This window comes from Schistocerca piceifrons, chromosome 2, assembly GCF_021461385.2.
Source record: "Schistocerca piceifrons isolate TAMUIC-IGC-003096 chromosome 2, iqSchPice1.1, whole genome shotgun sequence".
Classification (NCBI taxonomy): domain Eukaryota; kingdom Metazoa; phylum Arthropoda; class Insecta; order Orthoptera; family Acrididae; genus Schistocerca; species Schistocerca piceifrons.
The window spans coordinates 298840467-298863848 of record NC_060139.1 but is presented as its reverse complement, the minus strand read 5'-3'; the positions used below and the strand labels follow the sequence as shown (position 1 = coordinate 298863848).

At 39.5% G+C, this 23382-nt stretch overlaps 1 protein-coding gene across 1 annotated transcript in view; it reads right to left on the bottom strand.

Moving 5' to 3' along the window:
- Positions 1-1231: 1231 nt before the first annotated feature.
- Positions 1232-23382, bottom strand: part of LOC124775336 (sodium-independent sulfate anion transporter-like) — a 62596-nt gene continuing 40445 nt past the window's right edge. The window contains exons 8-11 of the mRNA XM_047250168.1: positions 22158-22303; positions 20852-21016; positions 12144-12297; positions 1232-1296 (exon numbers count right to left, since the gene is read on the bottom strand). Coding sequence (XP_047106124.1) covers positions 1232-1296; positions 12144-12297; positions 20852-21016; positions 22158-22303 — 530 coding nt within the window. The remainder of the gene's footprint in view (positions 1297-12143; positions 12298-20851; positions 21017-22157; positions 22304-23382) is intronic.

Sequence of the window (23382 nt, the reverse complement as noted above, 5' to 3'; positions counted from 1 at the left end):
TATACTCCCCTGTTAACTAATGTAAATTTGAAAGCTAGTTAACAATAGGGCTACATATCCCAGAGAAAAGAAATATTAATTTTATGTTTTCTGCAGTAACCCTGGTTACACAGCTGAAAACCTTACACTATTGAAAAAATGAATCACAGTGGCCTTAAAGAGGAAGTTGTGTATAATCACCAGAATATACTGAACAGAAAAGGAGACAATTCTGCATCTCAGCTGCTTTGCATAAAGTAAGAACATGCTAAGTCTTGGACTTACTTTCCCTCACAGAAGGCCATAGTTGTTCAGCACACAATGTCTGACCATGTGAATCTGTTTATAATACACGTGATCCAAGCCTTGTAGTTAGTAGAACAATAGGCAACTTCCAGCAAGGATGCATGACAAGATACTGATAAAAACTCATGAAATGTCCTTATAAACTGTTCATTGTTGTAGTTATGACAATAACAGGTTAATGATATAGTATCTGAGTATACTATTTCATTAAATCCATAACAAGCAGTTCATCACTGCATTTACTTCTGCAGAACATGCAGATTTCTATTATAGATATATCTAAAATTCTAAACCAGTATTTGTTCATCATTTTCAGGATAATGGGCTGATTTTGGCTTGTGAGAGTTTCACCATCTTGTAACTGGCTTTCCAAGCCAGCCACAATAATACTTTGAGAGCAGGCTTAGTTTGAACCCAAATGTTAGGAGAAGCATCTAGCATCTGCTTGTACCATTGAGATTTTTGCTCCATATACTTTGAGTATTACATCACTGTTTCATTAATAATGAACCAGTCCCAAATTAACATAAGGGGTCATAAAAATCTGCAGTGTTGTTTTGACAAATTAATTCAAATCAAATACTCTGCAGCTTTCTATTTGGGGAAACTAAGTGCATATCACATTTAGTTTATCTACTGATTTTTCCACTGTGGTAATTGTAGATAGTTTTGTCCTTAGGCTTTTCAGAAGAAAGTAAATGTATTGACTGGTTTTCAGCTTCATACATACTACCACCTAATATCATCTTTAGTCCTTGCCTCAGTTGTGTTGAAAATCAGTTGCTATGTATTGCACTAGCACTAATATAAATATGTCTTCAGTTATGGCACACATTTTGATAATCTCATTTGCTGAAGTATTATACTGATTCATGTTAAATCATTTGCACTTGAGGAACCACCATTTTCAAGTTCATGATGATTGTTGTAGGCTTCTTTGTGGTAATCATCCACTGCTAACAAAACTGGCTTCAGAAATACCATTTTGTGTAGCCATGTCCTTTTTGTGTGCTGTGAAACAAAACATAGATTAATTCACTGATTTGAGGTTTTTTCATACTTGCAGAGACAGGGAATATTTCAAATCTCCAATAAATCAGTTATAACAGTTAAAAATACACAACAAGAAATATTACAAAAAGAGGAAGAACTGGCCCCTAAACAATAAGTATACATTGTCCTGGTGTAGGGAACTCTTGCACCCATCACTCAGTGAGAAATAACTGCAGTCAGCCTACATCTACATCTACATTTATACTCCGCAAGCCACCCAACGGTGTGTGGCGGAGGGCACTTTACGTGCCACTGTCATTACCTCCCTTTCCTGTTCCAGTCGTGTATGGTTCGCGGGAAGAACGACTGCCTGTAAGCCTCCGTGCGTGCACTAATCTCTCTAATTTTACATTCGTGATCTCCTTGGGAGGTATAAGTAGGGGGAAGCAATATATTCGATACCTCATCCAGAAACGCACCCTCTCGAAACCTGGCGAGCAAGCTACACCGCGATGCAGAGCGCCTCTCTTGCAGAGTCTGCCACTTGAGTTTATTAAACATCTCTGTAACGCTATCACGGTTACCAAATGACCCTGTGATGAAACGCGCCGCTCTTCTTTGGATCTTCTCTATCTCCTCTGTCAGACTGATCTGGTACGGATCCCACACTGATGAGCAATACTCAAGTATAGGTCGAACAAGTGTTTTGTAAGCCACCTCCTTTGTTGATGGACTACATTTTCTAAGCACTCTCCCAATGAACCTCAACCTGGTACCCGCCTTACCAACAATTAATTTTATATGATCATTCCACTTCAAATCGTTCCGCACGCATACTCCCAGATATTTTACAGAAGTAACTGCTACTAGTGTTTGTTCCGCTATCATATAATCATATAATAAAGGATCCTTCTCTCTATGTATTTGCAATACATTACATCTGTCTATGTTAAGGGTCAGTTGCCACTGCCTGCACCAAGTGCCTATCCGCTGCAGATCTTCCTGCATTTTGCTACAATTTTCTAATGCTGCAACTTCTCTGTATACTACAGCATCATCCGCGAAAAGCCGCATGGAACTTCCGACACTATCTACTAGGTCATTTATATATATTGTGAAAAGCAATGGTCCCATAACACTCCCCTGTGGCACGCCAGAGGTTACTTTAACGTCTGTAGACGTCTCTCCATTGATAACAACATGCTGTGTTCTGTTTGCTAAAAACTCTTCAATCCAGCCACACAGCTGGTCTGATATTCCGTAGGCTCTTACTTTGTTTATCAGGCGACAGTGTGGAACTGTATCGAACGCCTTCCGGAAGTCAAGAAAAATAGCATCTACCTGGGAGCCTGTATCTAATATTTTCTGGGTCTCATGAACAAATAAAGCGAGTTGGGTCTCACACGATCGCTGTTTCCGGAATCCATGTTGATTCCTACATAGTAGATTCTGGGTTTCCAAAAACGACATGATACTCGAGCAAAAAACATGTTCTAAAATTCTACAACAGATCGACATCAGAGATATAGGTCTATAGTTTTGCGCATCTGCTCGACGACCATTCTTGAAGACTGGGACTATCTGTGCTCTTTTCCAATCATTTGGAACCCTCCGTTTCTCTAGAGACTTGCGGTACACGGCTGTTAGAAGGGGGGCAAGTTCATTCGCGTACTCTGTGTAGAATCGAATTGGTATCCCGTCAGGTCCAGTGGACTTTCCTCTATTGAGTGATTCCAGTTGCTTTTCTATTACTTGGACACTTATTTCGATGTCAGCCATTTTTTCGTTTGTGCGAGGATTTAGAGAAGGAACTGCAGTGCGGTCTTCCTCTGTGAAACAGCTTTGGAAAAAGGTGTTTAGTATTTCAGCTTTACGCGTGTCATCCTCTGTTTCAATGCCATCATCATCCCGTAGTGTCTGGATATGCTGTTTCGAGTCACTTACTGATTTAACGTAAGACCAGAACATCCTAGGATTTTCTGTCAAGTCGGTACATAGAATTTTACTTTCGAATTCACTGAACGCTTCATGCATAGCCCTCCTTACGCTAACTTTGACATCGTTTAGCTTCTGTTTGTCTGAGAGGTTTTGGCTGCGTTTAAACTTGGAGTGGAGCTCTCTTTGCTTTTGCAGTAGTTTCCTAACTTTGTTGTTGTACCATGGTGGGTTTTTCCCATCCCTCACAGTTTTACTCGGCACGTACCTGTCTAAAACGCATTTTACGATTGCCTTGAACTTTTTCCATAAACACTCAACATTGTCAGTGTTGGAACATAAATTTTCGTTTTGATCTGTTAGGTAGTCTGAAATCTGCCTTCTATTACTCTTGCTAAACAGATAAACCTTCCTCCCTTTTTTTATATTCCTATTAACTTCCATATTCAGGGATGCTGCAACGGCCTTATGATCACTGAATCCCTGTTCTGTACATACAGAGTCGAAAAGTTCGGGTCTGTTTGTTATCAGTAGGTCCAAGATGTTATCTCCACGAATCGGTTCTCTGTTTAATTGCTTGAGGTAATTTTCGGATAGTGCACTCAGTATAATGTCACTCGATGCTCTGTCCCTACCACCCGTCCTAAACATCTGAGTGTCCCAGTCTATATCTGGTAAATTGAAATCTCCACCTAAGACTATAACATGCTGAGAAAATTTATGTGAAATGTATTCCAAATTTTCTCTCAGTTGTTCTGCCACTAATGCTGCTGAGTCGGGAGGTCGGTAAAAGGAGCCAATTATTAACCTAGTTCGGTTGTTGAGTGTAACCTCCACCCATAATAATTCACAGGAACTATCCACTTCTACTTCACTACAGGATAAACTACTACTAACAGCGACGAACACTCCACCACCGGTTGCATGCAATCTATCCTTTCTAAACACCGTCTGTACCTTTGTAAAAATTTCGGCAGAATTTATCTCTGGCTTAAGCCAGCTTTCTGTGCCTATAACGATTTCAGCTTCGGTGCTTTCTATCAGCGCTTGAAGTTCTGGTACTTTACCAACGCAGCTTTGACAGTTGACAATTACAATACCGATTGCTGCTTGGTCCCTGCATGTCCTGACTTTGCCCCGCACCCGTTGAGGCTGTTGCCCTTTCTGTACTTGCCCAAGGCCATCTAACCTAAAAAACCGCCCAGCCCACGCCACACAACCCCTGCTACCCGTGTAGCCGCTTGTTGCATGTAGTGGACTCCTGACCTATCCAGCGGAACCCGAAACCCCACCACCCTATGGCGCAAGTCGAGGAATCTGCAGCCCACACGGTCGCAGAACCGTCTCAGCCTCTGATTCAGACCCTCTACTCGGCTCTGTACCAAAGGTCCGCAGTCAGTCCTGTCGACGATGCTGCAGATGGTGAGCTCTGCTTTCATCCCGCTAGCGAGACTGGCAGTCTTCACCAAATCAGATAGCCGCCGGAAGCCAGAGAGGATTTCCTCCGATCCATAGCGACACACATCATTGGTGCCGACATGAGCGACCACCTGCAGATGGGTGCACCCTGTACCCTTCATGGCATCCGGAAGGACCCTTTCCACATCTGGAATGACTCCCCCCGGTATGCACACGGAGTGCACATTGGTTTTCTTCCCCTCTCTTGCTGCCATTTCCCTAAGGGGCCCCATTACGCGCCTGACGTTGGAGCTCCCAACTACCAGTAAGCCCACCCTCTGCGACTGCCCGGATCTTTCAGACTGAGGGGCAACCTCTGGAACAGGACAAGCAGCCATGTCAGGCCGAAGATCAGTATCAGCCTGAGACAGAGCCTGAAACCGGTTCGTCAGACAAACTGGAGAGGCTTTCCGTTCAACCCTCCGGAATGTCTTTCGCCCCCTGCCACACCTTGAGACGACCTCCCACTCTACCACAGGTGAGGGATCAGCCTCAATGCGAGCAGTATCCCGGGCAACCACAGTCGTACTCCGATCAAGGGCTGCGTGGGACGAGCTGGCCGTCCCCGACAAACCCCCATCCGGACCCCAACAGTGATGCCCATTGGCAACAGCCTCAAGCTGTGTGACACAAGCCAACACTGCCTGAAGCTGGGAGCGAAGGGATGCCAACTCAGCCTGCATCCGAACACAGCAGATGCAGTCCCTATCCATGCTAAAAACTGTTTTGCAAAGAACGTCTGAACTAATCTACAGAGAGCGCAAACAAATCAACAAAATTTAAACGGTTATTAAAATACAAGATTGCCTAGTAAATGCAGTAATGCTGCTACTTGCGCACTGCTGACACTGCTCGGTGGCGGAAGGAGACTACGCGAAATTACACTATTCAGGTACTAAAACGCGATGCTACACTCTCAAATACTATAATACGCCCGAAATTTATGAATTAAACAATGCAAGTACCAAAAAGACGCAAAGAAATTAAGAATTAAACTATGTAACAAATGAGTGAGCTAGGAGTATACGACTTGCTGCTCAGCTGCTTATCCAACGGCAGCAGGGAACACACTGACTGTGATCAACCGACACTGGCTGTTCAAAACAAAAACAGAAGACAAACGACTACGCGAATTTACACTATTCAGGTACTAAAATGCGATGCTACAACTCTCAAATACTATTATACGCCCGAAATTTATGAATTAAACAATGCAAGTACCAAAAACACGCAAAGAAGTTAAGAATTAAACTATGTAACAAATGAGTGAGCTAGGAGTATACGACTTGCTGCTCAGCTGCTTATCCAACGGCGGCAGGGAGCCTCCCAAATACTGGAATAAAAACTATGTTTAAAGCATAGCAAACTAGACTAAACAATTTACATCTGCTTAAAATCCTGCTCAGATACATATGTGGAATGGTATTAACCAGACACAAACAGTTAAAGAACTGAAAAAATTAAAAATAGTAATGGAAGTGGATCTTACCTCCGGTAAGGCCCTCTGGTTCATTCTCCTCATGATAAACAACAAATTCTGTTTGGAGCATTTTCTCTATGCTGATCTTTGGTTAACAGAAGGAAAGTGGTTGTTGTCACTTACTGAAGTCATATGTAGGGAATCACCTGTAAGTAATTAATAACTAAATTCTCTTTCCTCCTGAGGTGACGTCACTCATGTGTTATCACGTTATGCTACAACAACATTTGAGGTCTGTTCAGAAAATCCTGGATCTTTATCCACAACATTTTTATTTTTATATGCTTACCTTTGACTTGTTGTGCATAGCCTCCTTCAAAATACTCTCCACCACAACTGATACAATATTTCCAATCCTGTTTTCACTTCTGGAAGCAGTCTTGGTATTTCTCTTGCTGGACTGCATGAAGTGCCGTTTGCAAATTTTCTTTTATCTCATCTATCATTGCAAGTCTTCATCCTTTCAACAGGCTCCTCAACTTTGGAAATAAAAAAAGAAGTTGGAAGGGGCTAGGTCTAGAGTGTACAAAGGATGAGGCAGCACAGTGATTTTGTTTTTTGTGCAATACTCATGCACCAACAAGGATGAATGTGTGGGTGCATTTTCATGATACAAGAGCCACAAGTCATCTCACCACATTTCAGGCTGTTTTCTTCTGACAAATTTTCTTGTAGGCATTGCAACAGATCCTGATAATACCACCAATTAACAGTTTGTCACTGTGGTATGAATTCATGATAAACTAATCCTTCAGTCAAAGAAAACTATCAGCCTTGCTTTGACATTTGACCTGATCTGTTGAGCTTTTTATGGTCTTGGAGAACGTTTCTCAACCCACTGTGAAGACTGAACATTGGTTTCAACATCATATCCATAGACCCACATCTCATTATCAGTTTTGATTCTCTTAAGGAACATCTCATTCTCATTTGTGTGATCCAAAAGGTCTTCACAGATTGTGTGGCAAAGGTCTTTCCTTTCTTGAGTAATGAGGGATGGGATGAACTAGGTAGCAAGATGATGCAATCCAAGAGGCTGAGTCAGGATTTCATGACACAATCTGATTGAAATGTTGCATTCTTCTGCGATCTCTCAGAAAGACAGTCTTTGATTGGACTGCACAATTTCATTGATGTTCCTGACATGAGGATCATCGGTAGACGCCGAAGGGTGTCTTGAATGAGGGTCATCTTTAACTTCCATCCATCCATTTTTTAAACCATGTGAACCATACCTAACATCAAGGTCGGCTTAAGCACTCATCACTGTAGGCTTTCTGCATCATTTGTTGTGTCTCTGTAAAAGCTTTCTTGAGTTTCACGCAAAATTTAATGCAGCCACATTGCTTCTCAAACTCTGCCATCTCAAAATTCACATACTGTTTGACACATACAACAATGAAAATTCCAGCAGCTACATATTAAACACAGGTGTGTGCAGGGGTGCCAACCTCATAATGCTCCAACACACCACTCATACAAAATTATGAATGTTTCAGGATTTTTTGAACAGACCTCGTATTTATTGTGATGAACATATTTCTTATCATTTCAAGTGGAAAAACCAAGTCCTAATTAACCATAAATATTTTATTGTTAATGTGACACATGATAGCTGAATTGGGAATACACGTACATATTTGCATTGAAGTGGCACTTCCTAACAGGTTGCTGAAAAATATACTACTACAGTCATGACAACTTGCTGTCAAATATACTGCTACAATCCTCGATGAAAATGAGAACATAAGGAATTAACATAATGAGGGAAACTCCTTCATGGAATACAAATAATACTGCAACAAAAGAACAGAGAGAGAGAGCGAGAGAGAGAAAGTTTGTTGGGGGGGGGGGGGGGGGGGCGCAGATGCACATGCACTTTTGTGTCAGCATGCCTGTGGCTCATACACACATGCCTGCAAATACATCCTGAGTAACTGGAGACTTGACAGATTATCGAGCGAGGTGGCACAGTGGTTAGCACACTGGAATCACATTCGGGAGGATGACAGTTCAATCCCATGTCCAGTAATCCTGATTTAGGTTTTCTGTGAATTCCCTAAATTGCTTCAGACAAATGCCATGATGGTTCCTTTGAAAGGGCATGGCTGATTTCTTTCCCAATCCTACCCTAATCCAATGAGACAGATGACCTCGCTGTTTGGTCTCCTCCCCCAAATCAACCCCCAATACAAACTAACAGATTATCTATAAGAAAAAATAAAATAAAAAGTATGATTAGAGCCATTGTGTTTCCATGGTCACATAGTGAGGAAATCCTCATTGATGTGGAACATGTCAGAATACAGATCTTTCTAGATAACTTCTCTCCATTTTCTTGTGTGGACTTTACTCAGTCACAGGATGCCATATTACTTTTAGGTACTGGTAATTAGAATTGTTGTTTTCATGACAACTTTTCTGGGTGCACAACCACATTGTACCACTGTCATAATCACCAACATCAATGTCACTGTTCTAAATGGTCTTTATTAGTATGAATGAGTGCCAAACTCAGCTCTTATATATTGAGATTTCATTCATTTCATAATACACATAAACTGAGCCTTGTAGTTAGTGGAATGATAGGCAATTTACAGAAAAAATGCATGACAAGATACTGATAAAATCTCACTGTAAGATCCTTATAAACTGTTCATTATTGAAATTATGACAATAACAGATTAATGGTACAGTAACTGAGTATACTGTTTCATTATATTCATAACATGTAATTTGTTGCTGCCCTTACTTCTGCAAAATTATGCAGATTGCTCTTATAAGCATATTTAAAGTCTAAAACCAGTATTTGTTCATCATTTTCAACACAGTGGGCTGGTGTTAGTTTGTGAGAGGACTGGCTTTCCAAGCCAGTCACAATGGAACTTTGAGACCAGGTGTAGAATGTTAGGAGAAGCACCTAACATCTGTTTGTACCATTGAGATTTTTGCTCCAAGTACTTTGAGTATTACATCACTGCTTCATTAATAATGAACCAGTTCCAAATTAACATAAGGGGGTGATAAAAGCCTGCAGTGTTGAGTTGACAAATCACTTCAGAGAAAATACTATGCAGCTTTTTTTTGAGGAACTGAGTGCATTGGTTTATCTATTGAATTTGTCACTGTTGTAGTTATAGATAATTGTGTACTTCGGCTTTACAGAAGAAAGTAAGTTTCAGCACACAAAGGAGTTTTAAATCTAATTGTCATGGGGGACTGGAATGCAGTTCTAAGGGAGGAGTAGGAGAAAAGGTTACAGAAGAATATGGGCTTGAGACAAAGAATGAGAGAGGAGAAAGACTAATTGAGTTCTATTATAAATTTTAGCTAGTAATGGTAAATACTCTGTTCAAGAATCACAAGAGGAGAAGATATACTTGGAAAAGAGCAGGTGACGCAGTAAGATTTCGGTTAGAGTATATTATGGGCCAACAGAAATTCTAAAATCATATACTGGATTGTAAGGAATATCCAGGAGCAGATACAAACTCTGAACACAATGTTGCAATGATGAAGACTACATTGAAGTTTAAGAGATTAGTCAGGAAGAATCAATATGCTAAGAAGTGGGCTATGGAAATACTGGGAAATGATGAGATAAGCTTGAATTTCTCTGAGGCTATTTATACAGCAATAGGAAACAGATCAGTAGGCAGTACAGGTGAAGAGGAATGGACGTCTCTAAAAAGGTCAGTCACAGAAGTTGGAAAGAAAAACATAGATACAAAGAAGGCAACTGCGAAGGAACCTTGGGTAACAGAAGAAATACTTCAGTTGATTGATGAAAGAAGAAAATACAAAAATATTCATGGAAATCCAGGAATACAGAAATTACAACTAATTGAGGAATGAAATAAATAGGAAGTAGAGGGAAGCTAAGATGAAGTTGCTACATGAAAAATGTGAAGAGATTAAAATAGAAATGATTGTCAGAAAAACTGACTCAACATATAGGAAAGTCAAAACAGCCTTTGTTGAAATTAAAAACAGGGGTGGCAACATTAAGAGTGCAACAGAAATTCCACTGTTAAATACAGAGGAGAGAGCAGATAGGTGGAAAGAGTACATTGAAGGCCTCTATGAGGGGGAAGATTTGCCTGATGTGATAGGAGATAGGGGGTCCATGATCAGAATCAGAATTTAAGAGAGCTTTGGAGAACTTAAGATCAAATAAGGCAGAAGGCATAGACAACATTCCATCAGAATTTATAAAATCATTGGGGGAAGTGGCATGACTATTCACTGTGGTGTGTAGAATACAAGAGTCTGATGACATACCATCTGACTTTGGAAAAATATCATCCACACAATTCCGAAGACTGCAAGAGCTGACAAGTGTGAGAATTATCGCACAGTTAGCTTACTACCTCATGCAACCAAGTTGCTAACAAGAGTAATATACAGAAGTATGAAAAAGAAAATTGAGGATGTTTTAGGTGATGATCAGTTTGGCTTTATGAAAAGTAAAGGGGCCAGAGAGGGAATTCTAACATTGTGGTTGGCAATGTAAGCAAGATTAAAGAAAAATCAAAACATGTTCATAGGATATGTTGACCTGGAAAAAGTGTTCAACAATGTAAAATGGTGCAAGATGTTCAGAATTCTGAGAAAAATGGAGTTAAGCTATAGGGAGAGACAGATAAGACAAGAGGGAATAATAAGAGAGGATGGCCAAGAATGAAGTGCTGGGATCAAAATGGGTGTAAGACAGGGGTGTAGTCTCTTGCCCCTATTGTTTAATCTGTACATAAAAAAAACAATGATGGAAATAAGAGTAAGGTTCAGAAGTGGAATTAAAATTTAAGGTGAAAGGATATCAACGATACAATCTGCTGATAACATTGCTACCATAAGTGAAACTGAAAAAGAATAACATGATCTTTTGTATGGAATGAATAGTTTAATGAGTACAGAATATGGACTGAGAGTAAACTGAAGAAAGTTGAAGGCAATAAGAGGTAGCAGAAAGGATAACCTCAAGAAAGTTAACATCAAGACTGATGGTCATGAAGCAGATGAAGTTAAGGAATTCTACTACCTAGGCAGCAAAATAACCAATGACAAATGGAGCAAGGAGGACACCAAAAGCAGACTAGCAATGGCAAAAAGGGAATTCCTGACCAAGAGAAGTCTACTAGTATCAAACACAGGCCTTAATTTGAAGAAGACATTTTTGAGACTGTACATTTGGAGCACAGCATTGTACGGTAGTGAAAGAAGGACTGTGGGAAAACCAGGATAGAAGAGAATCAAAGCATTTGAGATGTGGTGGTACAGATGAATGTTGAAAATTATGTGTACTGTAAGGTAAGGAATGAGGAGGTTCTGTGCAGAATTTGAGAGGAATGGAATGTGTGGAAAGCACTGACAAGAAGGGATAGGATGACAGAACATCTGTTAAGACATCAGGGAATGATTTCCATGGTACTAGAGGGGGCTGTAGAGGGCAAAAACTGTAGAGTAAGACAGAGAGTGGAATAAATCGAGCAAATAATTGAGGACATAAGTTACAAGTGCTACCCTGAGATTGAGATGAAGAGATTGGCAAAGGAGAGGTTTCTTGTAAGCTTGTTTGTGGTAGGCATCCACTACTGACAAAACTGTGTTCAGAAATACCATTTCATGGATCCAGGTACTTATTGTGGGCTGAGAAACAAAACATAATTTAATTCACAGATTTGAGCCTTTTTCATACTTACAGACATAGAAAATTATAACAGTTAGAAACACAAAACATGTAAATACTACAAAAAGCAATAAGTTCATTAGTTCTGGTGTAGGGAACTCTTGCACCCATCACCCAGTGTGAAACCATTGCAGGCAACCTACCAAATACTGGAAGGAAAACTATGTTTAAAGTGCAGCAAATTAAAGTAATCAATTTACATGTGCTTAACATCTTGTTCAAACACGTGTTGAAGACTATTAAACAGAGACAAATAGTTACAGAACTAGAAACATTACAAGTAGTAACAGAAGTATATCTTACCTCTGATAAGACTCTCCAGTTCATTCTCATCATGATAATCAACAAATTCTGTTGGATGTAGTCCTTGGAACATCTTTACTATGCTTGGCTTTAGTTTATAGAAGAAAAGTGGCTGTTGTCTCTTACTAAAGTCAAGTGTAAGGCAGTCAACCACCTGTAAGTAATTATGAACCAAATTTTCCTTTCCCCTGAGATGAGGTAACTGCTATATTATGTTGTCACCTTAGGCTACAACAACATATTTATTGTGATGATCATAGCAGGCAGCATATAGCACACAATTTCTTATCATTTTATGTATCAAAGCAAAGTCCTAATGAAACATATATATTTTACTCTGAGTTTCTATTCAGTGTGACAGTTATAACTGAATTGGGGTTGCATATACACATTTGCAATAAAGTGGCACTTTCTGACAGCCTGCTGAAAAATATAGTCTACTGCTACAGTCCTTGAAGAAAAATTAAACATAATAAATTGATGTAATGATGGAAGCTGTGTGTGTGTGTGTGTGTGTGTGTGTGTGTGTGTGTGTGTGCGTGTGTGTGTGTGTGTGTGTGTGTGTGTGTGTGTGTGTGTGCGCATGACGCGCACTTTCTTGCATGCATGCATATGTATGGGGCACACATAAATGCCTATGAATATGCCTTGTGCAACTTGAGACTTGACACAGTTTCTATAAGAAAAAATAAAGTAAAAAGCATTATTAGATACATTGTTTTTCCATGGTCACACAGTATGGAGACCCTCATTGACATGGAACATTTCAATATACAAATCTTTGTATATAACGTCTCTTACTTTTCTTGTGAGGACTTCACTCAATCTGATAATGCCTCCTTATTTATGGGTACTGATAATTAGAATTGCGATTTTTTGTGACAACTTTTTCTGGGTGCACAACCATATTGTATCACTATTATATTCACCAACATTTTTCTCGCTGTTCTAAAAGGTCTTCATTAGAGTGGACGTATACCAAATTAATATCTTATATATTGAGATTTCATTGAGCTCCAAATGTCAGTTATCAAGCAACTTACTGAGCTCAGTTTTTGATTGATTGGATGGATGACAAGGGTAGGGGTGAGAAGGAGGCGATGCCATTTATTGACATAGTTTTTATATCTATTTCTATTGTTTCACATTGATGAATGAGGAGGACTCTATTACTGCCACACTAAAAGAGGTTGTCTTTTAACCACTATCAGTCTGGAAATTGACTACTCTTAGATTAGATTAGATTAGTACTTGTTCCATAGATCATAAATACGACGCTTCGTAATGATGTGGAACATGTCAGGTTAATAAAAGGTGTCTATACAAGATATTACATTAGACAAAATATTACATGACACTCAATATTTTTAATTTTTTTTGCGGGGGTTGGGAAATTACCCACTTACTTTATCCAAAAATTCATCTAATGAGTAGAAGGAGTTGCCATTAAGAAATTCTTTTAATTTCCTTTTAAATGCTATATGGCTATCTGTTAGACTTTTGATGCTATTAGGTAAGTGACCAAAGACTTTTGTGGCAGCATAATTTACCCCCTTCTGAGCCAAAGTTAGATTTAACTTTGAGTAGTGAAGATCATCCTTTCTCCTAGTGTTGTAGCCATGTACACTGCTATTACTTTTGAATTCGTTCGGATTGTTAATAACAAATTTCATAAGTGAATATACATATTGTGAGGCTACAGTGAAGATTTCTAGCTCTTTAAATAAGTGTCTGCAGGATGATCTTGGATGAGCTCCAGCAATTATTCTGATTACACGCTTTTGTGCAACGAACACTCTTTTACGCAATGATGAGTTACCCCAGAATATGATGCCATACAAAAGCAGAGAATGAAAATAGGTGTGGTAAGCTAATATACTCAGATGTATATCGCCAAAATTTGCAATGACCCTAATAGCATAAGTAGCTGAACTCAAACGTTTCAGCAGATCTTCAGTGTGTTTTTTCCAGTTCAACCCCTCATCAGTGCATACACCTAGAAATTTTGAATATTCTACCTTAGCTACCAATTTCTGATCGAAGTCTATATTTATTAATGGGAGTCATTCCATTTACTGTGTGGAACTGTATATACTGTGCTTTGTCAAAGTTTAATGAGAGCCCATATGCAGAGAACCACTTAATGATTTTCTGAAAAACATCATTTACAATTTCACCAGTTAATTCTTGTCTGTCAGCTGTGATAGCTATACTTGTATCATCAGCAAAAAGTACCAGCTTTGTATCTTCGTGAACATAGAATGGCAAGTCATTAATATATATTAAGAACAGCAGAGGACCCAAGACCGAACCTTGCAGCACCCCATTCTTGATGGTTCCCCGGTTTGAGAAATCACCAGTTTTTTACATATAATGTGAACTGTTTATTTCAACTTTCTGCACTCTTCGAGTTAGGTGTGATTTAAACCATTTGAGCACTGTCCCATTCATACCACAGCACTTGAGCTTATCTAGAAGTATTCCATGATTTACACAGTCAAAAGCCTTTGATAGATCACAAAAAATCCAATCTGACAGCTAAAAGACAGTGGAAGGCAACATCCATAATTTCACAACACCAGGCATTCCTTGTATCTTTCTCTTAAGGGTAAATGGCTGCAGAGATATATTCAAGATTGTGAAAACAATAGTTTCGTTCCACACAATATGATGTTCTGCCACACAGACTTGCTGTGTTGTCCAGTCTGAATGCTTGCCTCATGCTTCATGAAACATGTGCTGATGGCTTAAATATCAGTAAAGGCATGTGTGGTCATTGTTGTCCTCAATAAAGCTTTCCTGGGTAATGACCATGTCATCTGAGTTCTTTGTGTACTAATGTTTCAGTCATTGGTGCATGTGGCTTTTGTCAGGTTGATGTGTTTACTGTTGATCCATTGGCACATTAGGATCTGATATTTCATTATGTTGGTAGTATAAATTGTTAAAAATGTTATTGAACCTGATTTTGATTCTATGGTAGAAGTAGGAATCCAGGGATCGATCATTATTGCTAGCATTCATGAGGCAGCCTCATTGGGGACGGCAGTAAACATGGTATTGTCTCCATCACCTTAAGTACTTTGGTAGTAGTACAGTAATTTGTCACTGTGCTCACCTGCTTCTCATCCATCAATCCATAACTCTCAGTAAAGGGGAACTGACCCCACCTCCCACTCCTCCCACAGAATTGAAAATGGACTTCATTAACAATCAACACTAGAGCAGGATGGAATGCCAGTAAATGAGACCTTTATATTGTACTGGCCAAATACATCACCCTGATGAATGGCACTTGCAACAGCAGCCAAAACAGTGGTGTGAATAAGAACACATCCAGAGAGTCACACACTCAAATTAGTTTTATTTAAGACTATCTGCGTACCCAATGTTGCCAAGGTATGTATTTATTCCAATCTTCTATTAATCCTCCTCTTCCATCAGCCACTCTCTGTCAGTCTTCTTGTGCCCCTCTCTCTATCCATCTCCTGCTCCCTCTTCTCTCTGTCAATCTGCCCCTCCTCCCTCTGCCCATCTGCTCCTTCACCCTCGGTCCATATCCATATCCTCCATCCGAGTCCATCTCTTCCTCCCCCTCTATTTGTCAAGCTCCTCCTACCCCTCTCTTTGCTGATCTCCTCCTCCCCTCTCTCTGTCAATGTCCTACTCTTCGCTTTCTCTGTCAATTTCCTCCTCTCCATATGTCTGTTCATCTCCTCCTCCCCCATCTCTCTGCCTGTTTCTTCTTCCCCCTGCGTCGGCCCATCTTCTCTTCTTTCCTTTCTCTGTCCTTCTCCCTTCCCCTCTAACCATCCATTTCCCCCTCCCCTATCTCTGTCCATCTGCTCATCCTCCTGTCTGTGGTTATCTTCTCCTTCCCCCTCACTGTGTTTCCAACTGTTAGTCCTCCCTTCTCTCTCCACATCATCACACTCACCTGAATGGGAGACTGGTGGTTCTTACCCCTACAGTACTTATTTCCAGACTGTAATAAATATATGTATATGTACCAAATTTGATTGAAATCATTTCAGGGGTTTAGGATGAGGCTGAAAAGGGTCAACTGGAACCTCGAGTTCCTGGATTCTGCACTGGGGAAGGAAGTAACAGTTGTGAACGCTAGGTATTTTTTCCAATTTTAGATGTGCCTGTTGGTAGTATCTGGAACTTTCTGGAATTTTGCCAGCTAAGTACTTCTTCCAAGTATTTTTCCAATGCTATGACTCACACCAACCACTTCCAAGTTGAGTACTACTGCATACGTGTGTCTTAGCAACTGCAGTTGTGAAGGTGGGTGAGAATAATGATGCCCAGTGAATGATATGGTAGTGAAACTGTAGTAACTCAAGTAATATGGATATGGTTCAGAATAGCAAAGTTTGTATATGATTGGACAGCTGGGCACAACTTTATTGTTCTTGACTGAATCTCTGTGAGACATTACATGAAAGTTTGCAGTATTTGGGAAACAAAGATAAATATGAGGACTGTTTTTTTTTCAACCTCCGATCGTCCATCTAAGCAAGTAAGAGGTAGGGAGGGGCCAGACCTGTGCGTCATGTGATTGCGCAGCTCCTCCACCACAACCTCTGCCGTTTTCAGCTTCAGTGTGTCAGTCATAGCCGAGCTATGTCCATGTAAAAATGGCCGCTACGCTCGATGCTCCTGCGAAATGTGAGTTACGAAGTGTAATCCATTTTCTGCAAGCAGAAGGATGTATGGCTGCGGAAATCCATCGCAGAATGAGTAACGTGTATGGTAACAACGTTATGAGTGATGGTAGTGTTCGGGAATGGTGTCGAAAATTTAAAGAAGGACGAACAGACATCCATGATGAAGGTGGACAAGGTCGCAAGTCTGTCACCACTGTAGGCCTTGTTGACCGTGTTGATCAGGTGGTGAGATGCAAACAAAGATTTACAATTAGCGAACTGTCTGATGAATTTCCAGACATTTCAAGGTCTGCTTTGTACACAATTGTGACTCAAGACCTATGCTATCAGAAATTGTGTGCACGTTGGATCCCAAAAATGCTGAGTACTGACCACAAAACCAAAGGACAGCGTCAGCATTATCATTTCTCACACGTTATGCCAATGAGGGAAACGTGTTTTTGAAGTCGATTGTTACTGGCAATGAAACGTGGGTCCTCTATGACAATCTTGAAACAAAGGAACAATCAAAGCAGTGGCTGCACACAGCTTCCCCAAGCATGCCAAAAAAGTTTAAACATTCACTGACAGAAAGAAAAACAATGGCCACTGTGTTTTGGGACCATAAACGAGTGCTGCTGGTAGACTTCATGGAGCAAGCTATGACAATAACCAAGGAAGTTTATTGTGAAACTTTACATCATCTCCGTAGAGCCATTCAAAACAAATGCAGAGGAATGCTTTCGTCTGGTGTTGTTTTGATCTATGACAGCGCCCGACCACACAGCGCCAACATGACAAAAGACCTCCTCAAAAAGTTTAAATGGGAAGTTTTTTATCATCCACCGTACAGCCCAGACCTAGCACCAAGTGATTAGCACCTGTTCTGAGAACTGAAGTCATGGTTAGGTGGGCAGCGCTTCGCTACTAACGAATAACTTCAGGACGCCGTCAAGACTTACCTGTCCTCACTGGCAGCAACATTCTTCGAGGAAAGCATCGAAAAGCTTGTATCACGGTATGACAAGTGCCTCAATTGTTTTGGCGATTATGTAGAAAAATAAGTTAAGACTTTACTGTACTTTTGGTAATAAAATTATTATTTTCTGTACATTTTACTTTTATTTACAGCCAATCAGAGGTTGAAAAAAAAAAAAACAGCCCTCATAGTTATATTATGGAAAAAGTAAAGCCAACTGCAATTTCATTTAGATTAGGAAATCACTGTAAAAGCTGGCCAGAACTAATCTACATAAGGCAAAATTTCAGTATTCCTGATATACAGTATGTAGAAAAACTATTGCTTAGATTTTGGAACAGTTAGTTCCTGTCACAGGGAGGAAGAAGGGACAGGTTTTGAAGATGAGGCAACCCACCTGTTATGAAGAAGATGATGAGAAACTGATAAAGAGTGAGTCATCTCTGAGAGTAGGAGGTAAAAAATGTTCCATGATAAGCACTGCATCAGCAAACTGAAGTTCTGACCTGACAGAAGGACAGAATGAGAAAGAGGATAAGAAGTGGTTACATAGTGTGATTAAGATCCAAAAAGAAAGCAGATGGAGAAAAAACAAAAAAGAGTAAGCTAAACAAGTTATGGAATAAATAAAAAACTACAACAATGAAAAATAATACTACCAGCAGAAACCAAGTTTCGAAAATTGTATGAGGCATGGTTTTTAAGTAAGGTTTGTTTTGTTGTAGACACTAGTAGTTCGCTCCCATACCACAACAAGCATGTGCGCCATGTACTGGTATGCTTTGGGAACAACTGTGTTCAGTTTCAGCTCTGTAGCTAACCTGTACAGTTCTGTTTTGTGCTTTCAAAATGTTTAAGACTATCAACTCGCCCACTGCATGTGAGGTTCACTCAGTAATACGGTTTTTGTCAGCAAGGAACTTGTCTGCTGCAGAAATTCGTTGACAGATTTGCGTAGTGTATGGTGATGCTGTTATGAGTGAAAGTAAAGTGCGTAAGTGGGTATGAGAATTTAAAGATGGCTGTGACATGATGAGGACCACTCCAGGCACCCTTCTTTGATTACAGATGATTTGGTGGCTTCAGTTCAAGTGAGGATTCATGAGAACAAGCACTTCACAATAACAGGTCTCTTAAATGAATTTCTTGATGTGTAAAGATCAGTGCTTTACAACATTTTTTCTGAACACCTAAAGTTTAGGAAACTGTGCTCCCATTGGGTCCTGAAACTCCTAACAGAGGACCACAAAAACCAAAGATTTGAGTGTGTGATGAAGTTCTCAACTCATTATCATGAAGAAGGTGATGGCTTCTTGAGTCAGATCATAATTGGAGATGAAACATGGGTTTTTTCACGCCTGAATTGAAGCAACAGAGCATGGAATGGAGACACACACAAACTTACCTGTAAAGGTGAAGGCCAAACAGACTCTGTCCCAGCGCAAAATAATGGCGTCAGTGTTGTGGTATAGGCATGGTGTTTTGTTGGTCGACTTCATGCAACGAGGAACAACTATCAATGCAGAAGCATACTGACAATCCCTGAGAAAGCTATGCAGAGAGATTCAAAACAAAAGACGCAGAATGCTGACAAAGGGAATTGTCCTTCTCCATGACAATGCAAGACCTCACACTGCAGGTCGGACCTGTGATTTATTTGATGGTTTTGGCTGGGAAGTTTTAGACCACCCACCCTACAGTCCTGATCTTGTGGTGAGCGATTACCATCTCTTCTTCCACCTCAAACAACACCTCAGTGGCAACCATTACAGTGATGATGACGACGTGAAAATGGCAGTGAACTCTTGATTATCAGAGCAGGTGGTAAGTTTTTGTGAAGAGGGTATTTTAAAATTGGTTGTGAGGTAGGATACGTGTTTGAACAAGCATGGCAACTATGTCGAAAAATAGAGTGAAATATGTACTTTCTGAAAATAAATTTACTTTTTTGAAATACCCTTTCATTGTGTTCTTATGTTCAAATGGACCTTACTTAAAAAACATGCCTCGCAATTACTGGGAGAGGGAGGACTGTTAGTAGAGGCTTAGCCAGATAGCTTGTCATATGCAAGAATGTAGTGGGTGCAATTTCCCATCTCAACTTTACAACTTTACAGGGAAAGTACAGCTGAGTGGGAGGATTCAGGTGGCCTCTGGTTCCTTGAGGCACATAGATTCGTTAAATCCTGGTGATGAGCATGTTCAGCAACTGAACTGTGAGTTCCCACATGGTGGTCAATTTTTCTGTGTCAAAAGCAAAATTTTAGGTGTTGCTAACAGACAGATTTAAAAATAACCAAAAACAATGATTAGCTCTCACAATTGTTAGTGCCTTCCTCAGGCTGGAACCTAGGAACATGATGTTCCAGGTACACTCTGCTCAGTCTGGGATTTGAGGTACCTGCCCCTCCATTCCAACCTATCCTGGCTTGTCCCTCTTTCCTCCCTAAAATACAAACTAATAGTTTTAAAAGTTAAGTACTATTTATGCCACTTTTACATGGCAGTTCCACAAAGAATTTTGCCCCCTGGAGGTAATACATGGCCAGCCAGACTGTCTCCTGGTAAATTTACAATTATCCCAAGTGAAATTTCATTTTCAGCTCATGAGATACTCATTGGGGTTACCATTTATTCTCATACATTTTTCATTGCCCCTTTTCAATTAAACATTTGTTTTAGGTACTGTCATGTGGGGTGCAGAAACTGAGGTGATACCCCAACTGGCAACCTGCACATGTATTGTATTTATGCAAGGATAATATTCTCCAGTAGTGTGGTTAATTTGTTGTACACAAATTGGAGATAAACAGCACCTAATACATTACCAGTATCTGGTATGGTGCTAAGTGTGTCACCCACAATTTCTGCTCACACATTGATACCAAAGCGAATCTAATGTCTCACTTCCAAGATTGCTTGAGGATTTATGTACATTTGCCCTCATGTGGTTACTGCTTTAATTTATTATCCCACTCTCTGTGGATTGTAGCTCATGCATAAATTAATTTCAGGCCTTGAACTGTGTCTTTTTGTTCACAGAAATGTACTAATGAAAGGATAAAATAATTTATTACCTTGGCTGCAGTGTAGTCTGATACAAATATATGTGAACAGTTGATTACAACAGGCATATCATTCCTCATGCTTTGCTTCACCACCAGGTTGCGTACATATTCAACAGAAGGAAAAATAAGACACCTATCCGGAGTAAGCTCTAGGTAGTCAGTGCCCTCTGCAGTCTGAAATGAATGAAAAGTTTACCATTAATGAGAATCTTGTTAACCTGTTAAAATGCTACTAGTAATTATTCATGTAAAAAAGCTTCTGTACTTATAGAAAGTGCAAGAGTTATCACTTTATGTGTACAATATACTCTCATGTTACTTTTCAAATAGATGAAAGTTTGACTGTTCATGGAAATGGAAGAAAATGTTAGACTTTCCAGAAATAAATTGAAGTTGGTAAAACTGAATTGGAACTTTGGAGAGCAAATGCCATCTACAATAAAATCTTGCGTTGTCAGGTACCAGAGTTTCATTTACACCATATTTTTTCTTTTTCCATCCCTTCCTTTCTAACATCCCAAATCCTGAGCATCCATCTATTTTATGGCCCCATTAACCTTCATGTGCCTAAAAGACATGTGTTTGTGTTCCTTTTATAGTGGTTTCATCTTCCATATCATTACACTGAGTATCTCTTCTACCTCTTTTGCTTCATTTCCTGTGACTTTTAGCTATGTTAAGAGTTATTACAGCTCTTGTTGTTATCATTACATTACATTCATTGTTTACACTTATATTTTCATTCCTAGTTAAAATGACTAAAAATCCCAATTTTCTCCTATATCTTTATTTAATGGGGTGGACATGTTGATCATCTATGATGGAAATCTTTTTAGCGGATATGTAGTAATCTGCACAGCAGTTCATCTGGGTATCCTGTTTTGCAGATTTTTATTGATACATTATTCAGTTCTTGAATAATTTCTTCAGAACCTAACTCCTGAGTCATACACCCACTGTTCCTATCTGTGTTAGTTATAAGCCAACTGTGGTGAGACAGAAATTACCTTTCTCTATATCCTTTTGAATCTCTCAATTACATTTATTAACATGTGCTTCATTCCAAAATTATACTCAAATACATGTTTTTTGATAATTTATTTAGAATAACCTAGAATTTCAGTTGTCATGTTGCATACATTCTCTTTTGTGAAATTTTCTCCTGTCAATATTAAAGGTGTAGTAATGTATGATATTAGTTTTGGAAGCTCAGAATTCAGTTTTAAGTTTTGTATTGGTCTGAATACGTTTGTTAGGTTACTTTTACCAAGTGAAATGAGGATAAGGCAATATATTTCAAACTGTAAATGCTTACTTTCTTTGTTTCAATTGTTATTTTTGGGCGTGCAACATTATAAAGAATGAATAGTACATTCAAGCCAATTCCCACGAGGATGCCCAGTTCCAGTTGCAGTATCAGGCAGGCAAAAAGTGTTGCAAATCCAGGAATAAGATCATTTTCTGGAAAGAAATAATATTGTGATTTTGCAGATTATAATCAAGTAATGAAACCAATGCAGTGTAGCATAAATACTCCACAGAAGTAGTTATGTAACCTAGAATTAGTCATGTAGCATTATCATCTGGCTAGCTCCAAAGAGTGGACAAGCTGCTTATGCAAAAAAATGATTCAAATGGCTCTGAGCACTATGGAACTTAACTTCTGAGGTCATCAGTCCCCTAGAACTTAAAACTACTTAAACCTAACTAACCTAAGGACATCACACACATCCACGCCTGAGGCAGGATTCAAACCTGCGACCGTAGTGGCCGCGCGTTTCCAGACTGTAGCGCCTAGGACTGCTCGGCCACCCCAGCCGGCAAGCTGCTTATTAAGCAAAATTTTCTTTCAGGAGATGCATACCGTATATACCCATTGCAGAATATGTGTTTACAATAAACAAAAGTCAGGATTATAAATGTAGATTTGGGCACATATTTGCATTTAACAATGCAAGGAATGCTAAACACTGTAGTGGAACTCTTCTATTGTATAAAGTGATCCTTCTAATAGGAACTGCCTTAAAGTTTTTTTAAACAAGAGCTCATCTTCTACCAAACACTTAATTCCTGAAGGGAGGGCATTAAAAATCTTACAGCCAGTGGAAATGGGCTCCTTTTTGTACCATACTTAGATTTGCCTGTTCCTAGTGGATATCATGTTTTCTTCTCATGTCGTGACTATGATACTCACTATTCAGTTTAAAAATGAATTTTTCTTCCCTTATGAAGCACATCAAAGAGAATATGTATATTGCACAGTGGATGTAAGGAGTCCAAGTTTCTTAAAATGATTCCAAGGATGGACTCCACACTTGATACTTATGGCTCTTTTTTGTGCACACAGTACTTTTTTAGCCAGTGACTGATTACCTCAAAATATAAATCCATATGCCATAATGGCATGAAAATAACTATAATAGGCTGACTTTATGGTTTCCATACTTCTATAAGAAGAAATAATGCAAAATGTGTAAGTTGCTGATCCAGGATGTGGCTTGACCAGTTCAGTTTGCTGTCAATATGCAAGACTAGATATT